This window comes from Notolepis coatsorum, assembly GCF_963971535.1.
Source record: "Notolepis coatsorum genome assembly, chromosome: 4".
NCBI classification, from domain to species: Eukaryota; Metazoa; Chordata; class Actinopteri; order Aulopiformes; family Paralepididae; genus Notolepis; species Notolepis coatsorum.
Genome location: NC_140168.1, coordinates 122,483,671 through 122,489,670, shown reverse-complemented (window position 1 = coordinate 122,489,670; position 6,000 = coordinate 122,483,671). Strand labels below are relative to the sequence as shown.

The 6,000-nt window shown below is 43.8% G+C and overlaps 1 protein-coding gene across 1 annotated transcript in view; it reads left to right on the top strand.

The window, feature by feature from the left end:
• Window positions 1-6,000, top strand: part of cd99l2 (CD99 molecule-like 2) — a gene marked incomplete at its 5' end in the record, with an annotated part of 77,688 nt that overhangs the window by 67,727 nt on the left and 3,961 nt on the right. Inside the window, 2 exons of the mRNA XM_084312090.1 lie at window positions 1-72; window positions 2,257-2,322. The exon at window positions 1-72 is cut by the window's left edge and continues 48 nt beyond it. Coding sequence (XP_084168216.1) covers window positions 1-72; window positions 2,257-2,322 — 138 coding nt within the window. The remainder of the gene's footprint in view (window positions 73-2,256; window positions 2,323-6,000) is intronic.

Here is a 6,000-nt window from a genome sequence, read left to right as displayed (position 1 = left end):
CCATGGCGCTGGTGGGCGCAGTCAGCAGCTACATCTCATACCAGAAGAAGAAGTTCTGCTTCAGCATACAGCGTAAGATCTATCTGTCTGTCTATCTATCTATCTATCTGCTTCAGCATACAGCGTAAGATCTATCTGTCTGTCTATCTATCTATCTATCTATCTATCTATCTATCTATCTATCTATCTATCTATCTATCTATCTATCTATCTATCTATCTATCTATCTATCTATCTATCTATCTATCTATCTATCTATCTATCTATCTATCTATCTATCTATCTGTCTGTCTGTCTGTCTGTCTGTCTGTCTGTCTGTCTGTCTGTCTGTCTGTCTGTCTGCATACAGTGTAAGGATAAGGATAAGGATAAGGATATCTTTTATTAATCCCTCACGGGGAAATTCCAGTGACACACACATACAGCTCATCGTCTCATTAACAACATCATATCACAATCATAACATTTTTACAGTAACAACGGCACAACATAAATTCAAACAGGCATGTACATTTGTTGACACATGTCGACTACAGAATGCCTGAGACACCATATGCGCTAGTCGGCTGCAGCAACACCGGGGTGTCGTTGCGCCAGGCGGGCGGGAGGGAGGGAGGAAAGATTGTCCAGCGGGAGCGGCAGGGACAGGTGGATAGGACTTTGGTGATGAGACAGTCTTAGGCTCCCCCCCTCCAGCACGCGTACTAGTTGGCTGCCGTCATAGGCGCCAGGCGTACATGCGGGAGGGGGGATTGGGTATATGGATTGGGGGTGGGGTGGTGGCCACTTGCCACTCTTATCTCCCAGAGGGCCTTCGACTCCAGCAGCTCCCTGGTTCGACCTTGGTGCAGGAATTTGTTTTGGCTGAACTGACTGGCAACAATTTCTCCCACGTCACTTTAAATTTGATTTGAGTAGAGTGAAATATAACTCTATTGATTTGAGTGGAGTGAGTTTTAACAACTCCGTCCAAATGACTGAATGCATTAGTCCAAGTGTCCAAGTGTCTTAATCAGTTCATTTTGGTAGGTCCTGTGCGCGGTAAACAGATCCAAGATCTTCTTATTGCAGTCCAAAAGCTTCGATAATCCAAAAATGACCACGTCTTCAAGTTGATAACCCGAGAGAGGGTTAGCCTTATTCTGCTTCTTGACGAAAGTATGCAATCCACTGATTAGATCCATTTCGAGTTGATTTGAGTATAGTCCGGCAACCGGCACGAAACACACAGAGCACAGCAGCGTCGGGCTTCATGGAGAAGTAGAGGCGGCGGTAGGAACGGCCTTGAGGAGCCTGGGGAGAGAAATACGACTGTCTCTGGGAAGGGCTGGGAAGGAGGAATCTATCTATCTATCTATCTATCTATCTATCTATCTATCTATCTATCTATCTATCTATCTATCTATCTATCTATCTATCTATCTATCTATCTATCTATCTATCTATCTATCTATCTATCTATCTGTCTGTCTGTCTGTCTGTCTGTCTGTCTGTCTGTCTGTCTGTCTGTCTGTCTGTCTGTCATAGTGTGTCTGTCTGTCTCTGTCTGTCTGTCTGTCATAGTGTGTCCTCAATGTTACTCCAGTGATGTCACTGTATCTGAATCTCAACTGTCAATGTGAATGATGTGAAGATCCATGTGTTGGTAATGCACATTGGTTGGTAAAGCCTCTTCTAAATCTCATTTGGGTTGGACTTTAAAAAACGACCAGAGGATTGTTGTGGCAAAGCACAGCTCTCTCCATCTCTGTCCCCTCTAAAATAACTAATCTACAAGAAGGATGGATTGACAGGCCTATCCTTACTACATGTATATCAATGGATGGGTTTTTACCAAGTCAGTGTCAAGAAGAGGAAATATTATCCTCAATATTATAATAATAATAATAATAATAATAATAATAATAATAATAATAATAATAATAATAATAATAATAATAATAATAATAATAATAATAATAATAATAATAATAATAATAATAATAATAATAATAATAATAATAATAATATAATAATAATAATAATAATAATAATAATAATAACTTTATTTGTATAGCACTTTTCATACAGAGGTTGCAGTTCAAAGTGCTTAGAAGACCTCTAGGTAAAGAACCTGTGTGAACCACAGACAAAGCTAGTTTAATAAGCCATTCATATTCCCATGCTGAAGGAACGTATAGAGAGATGGTCTATACGTTGCTGAGGTGATAAAGGAAGATTGTAGTTGATGAGAGTCTTGTGTTGTTTGTTTTCCAGAGAGCCTGAACACTGACATGGTGAAGGCAGACAATCCTGATGCTGTCGTGGCCACTGAGCCACAAGGTAATTACAATCTATAATTATCAGTGTTACTGGAATTTAAGTGGACATCTGTTCTGTCTCAAGCGGTGGACGTGTCTTTGTTTTATCTGTTTTTAACAGCAGGGACATGGACACTTCTATTCAGCTTCCAGTATAGAGCTGCATTTTCTATTACGTTAACACTTTGAGTCCCTGAAAAACTGACTGACTGACTGACTGACTGACTGACTGACTGACTGACTGACTGACTGACTGACTGACTGACTGACTGACTGACTGACTGACTGACTGACTGACTGACTGAGTGACTGACTGACTGACTGACTGACTGACTGAGTGACTGACTGACTGACTGAGTGACTGACTGACTGAGTGACTGACTGACTGACTGACTGACTGACTGACTGACTGAGTGACTGACTGAGTGACTGACTGAGTGACTGACTGACTGTATTCCAGCTGCCCTGGTTGCATTGTGTTCAGTTGTCTTGCCGTGGTTCTGCACACAGTGAAATGTGATCCTTTACTCTGAGGTTAACAAGGTCTCTGATGAACAGAGGAAGGAAGAAGGGGGGGGGGTGAAAGGAAGGAGATGGGATGTGGAGGAGTGGAGGAAACAGGCATGGAGGAGGAGAGGGTCATTTAAATTGGGAGTGAGGGAGAGTGGGGGGAGATAATAGGGGTAATTTGGGAGCGAGGGAGTGTGGGAGAGGAGTGGCTGAGAGGGAGAGTGGGAATATTAGAGGAGAAGGAGCAGAGTGACAGCGTTACCAGGAGGAAATAGTGAGCGGGTGGAGAGATGAGGGGGAAGAGATGGGGAACAAGGGATGGCTGAAAAGGGAGGGAGGGAGGGATAGATGGATGGAAGTGGAAAAGAGGGGGGTGATGGGAAGGGGGAGGAGGGGTTAGACAGAAAGAGGCCATTTTGTCATGCTCGGGTTGGGATTCGTCTCCAACCTGTTCCCCACCTTTCCACCAATTGCTCATATGTTATGATCAGGTTGGGATTCCTTTCTGCCCTCTTATGCCATTCTCAGGTTGGGATTCCTTTCCAACCTGTTCCCCACCTTTCCACCAATTGCTCTTATGTCATGCTCAGGTTGGGATTCCTTTCCACCCTGTTCCGCAGGGAAGTGGTGGAAAGGAATCACAACCTGAGCACGACATAAGAGCAAAAACGTCCGTCATGTGAATATGGTCAATGGAGAAGAGAGAGAGAGGCGAGTGTGCGGGGGAGGAACGGAGAGAGAGAGGTAGAACAAGGAGAGAGATGGAGAGAGAGTAAGAAGAAGGATAAAGATGGAGAGAGAGAGGAATGAGGATAGAGGTGGAGAGAGTAAGAAGGAGGATAAAGATGGAGAGAGAGAGGAATGAGGATAGAGGTGGAGAGAGAGGAAGAAGAAGGATAAAGACGGAGAGAGAGAGGAATGAGGATAGAGGTGGAGAGAGAGTAAGAAGAAGGATAAAGATGGAGAGAGAGAGGAATGAGGATAGAGGTGGAGAGAGAGTAAGAAGAAGGATAAAGATGGAGAGAGAGAGGAATGAGGGTAGAGGTGGAGAGAGAGTAAGAAGAAGGATAAAGATGGAGAGAGAGAGGAATGAGGATAGAGGTGGAGAGAGAGTAAGAAGAAGGATAAAGATGGAGAGAGAGAGGAATGAGGATAGAGGTGGAGAGAGAGTAAGAAGAAGGATAAAGATGGAGAGAGAGAGGAATGAGGATAGAGGTGGAGAGAGAGTAAGAAGAAGGATAAAGATGAAGAGAGAGTAAGAGGAAGGATAAAGATGGAGAGAGAGGAAGGCGTATAGAGATGGAGAGAGAGGAAGAAGGAGGAGGATAGAGATGGAGAGAGGAGAGAGAGAGGAAGAATGTGGATAGAGATGGAGAGAGAAGAGAGAGGGGACGAAGGAGGATAGAGATGGAGAGAGGAAGGAGGATAGAGATGGAGAGAGAGGAAGGAGGATAGAGATGGCGAGAGAGAGGAAGGAGGATAGAGATGGAGAGAGAGAGGAAGAAGGAGGATAGAGATGGAGAGAGAGGAAGAAGGATAGAGATGGAGAGAGGAGAGAGGAAGAAGGAGAGATGGATAGAGAGAGGTAGGAGGATAGAGATGGAGAGAGAAAGAAGGATAGAGATGGAGAGGAGAGAGGAAGAAGGATATAGATGGAGAGGAGAGAGAGGGGAAAGGATAGAGATGGAGAGAGGAGAGAGGGGAAGGATAGAGATGGAGAGATGAGAGAGAGGGGAAGGATAGAGATGGAGAGAGGAAGAATGATATAGATGGAGAGGAGAGAGAGGGGAAAGGATAGAGATGGAGAGAGGAGAGAGGGGAAGGATAGAGATGGAGAGATGAGAGAGAGGGGAAGGATAGAGATGGAGAGAGAAGAGAGAGAGGAAGAAGGATAGAGATGGAGAGAGGATAGAGATAGGAAGGATAGAGATGGATAGAGGAGAGAGAGAGGGGAAGGAGGATAGAGATGGAGAGAGGAGAGGAGAGAGAGATAGGAAGGGCTCAGGAGGAGCACACAAGGACAACTGGAGTGAATGGAAGGAGGATTTAAATGGGTAATATGAGGAGGAGGAGAAGAGAAAGGAGGAAGAGGAGAAGAGAAAGGGGGGAGAGAGCAGAAAACTCTATTGTCTTAATGAGTTAATGGTTATGGTGGTAATGTTATACATTGTTGATTGTTGGTACTGGGAGTAGAGCAGGAATGTGAGGGAAGGGGTCTTTTCTCTTGGGCTGAACTTCAGTGTTGTGTTGTTTATGTATACAGGTTTGCGATAACTTAACACATTAAAGGTGTAACTAGGTTTATTTGGGGAAAAACAATATCACACATGTAACAATAACTCACATAAAAAATAAAAAATAAAGCGTGTTCATTCAGCAGTGTTTGTGTGCTACCTGGCGTGTGTTCCATCAAGCTCTACTGTCAGTCGACAGGATGAAAGGTTGATCGCGAAGCCTGGACAGTTGAATCATTAACCCTTTCACTACCACACTACAGACGGTTAACATTTCACTACCACACTACAGACGGTTAACCTTTCACTACCACACTACAGACGGTTAACCTTTCACTACCACACTACAGAAGGTTAACCTTTCACTACCACACTACAAACAGTTAACCTTTCACTACCACACTACAGAAGGTTAACATTTCACTACCACACTACAGAAGGTTAACCTTTCACTACCACACTACAGAAGGTTAACATTTCACTACCACACTACAGAAGGTTAACCTTTCACTACCACACTACAGAAGGTTAACCTTTCACTACCACACTACAGAAGGTTAACCTTTCGCTACCACACTACAAACAGTTAACCTTTCACTACCACACTACAGAAGGTTAACCTTTCACTACCACACTACAGAAGGTTAACCTTTCACTACCACACTACAGAAGGTTAACATTTCACTACCACACTACAGACGGTTAACCTTTCACTACCACACTACAGACGGTTAACATTTCACTACCACACTACAGACGGTTAACCTTTCACTACCACACTACAGAAGGTTAACCTTTCGCTACCACACTACAAACAGTTAACCTTTCACTACCACACTACAGAAGGTTAACCTTTCACTACCACACTACAGAAGGTTAACCTTTCACTACCACACTACAGAAGGTTAACATTTCACTACCACACTACAGAAGGTTAACCTTTCACTACCACACTA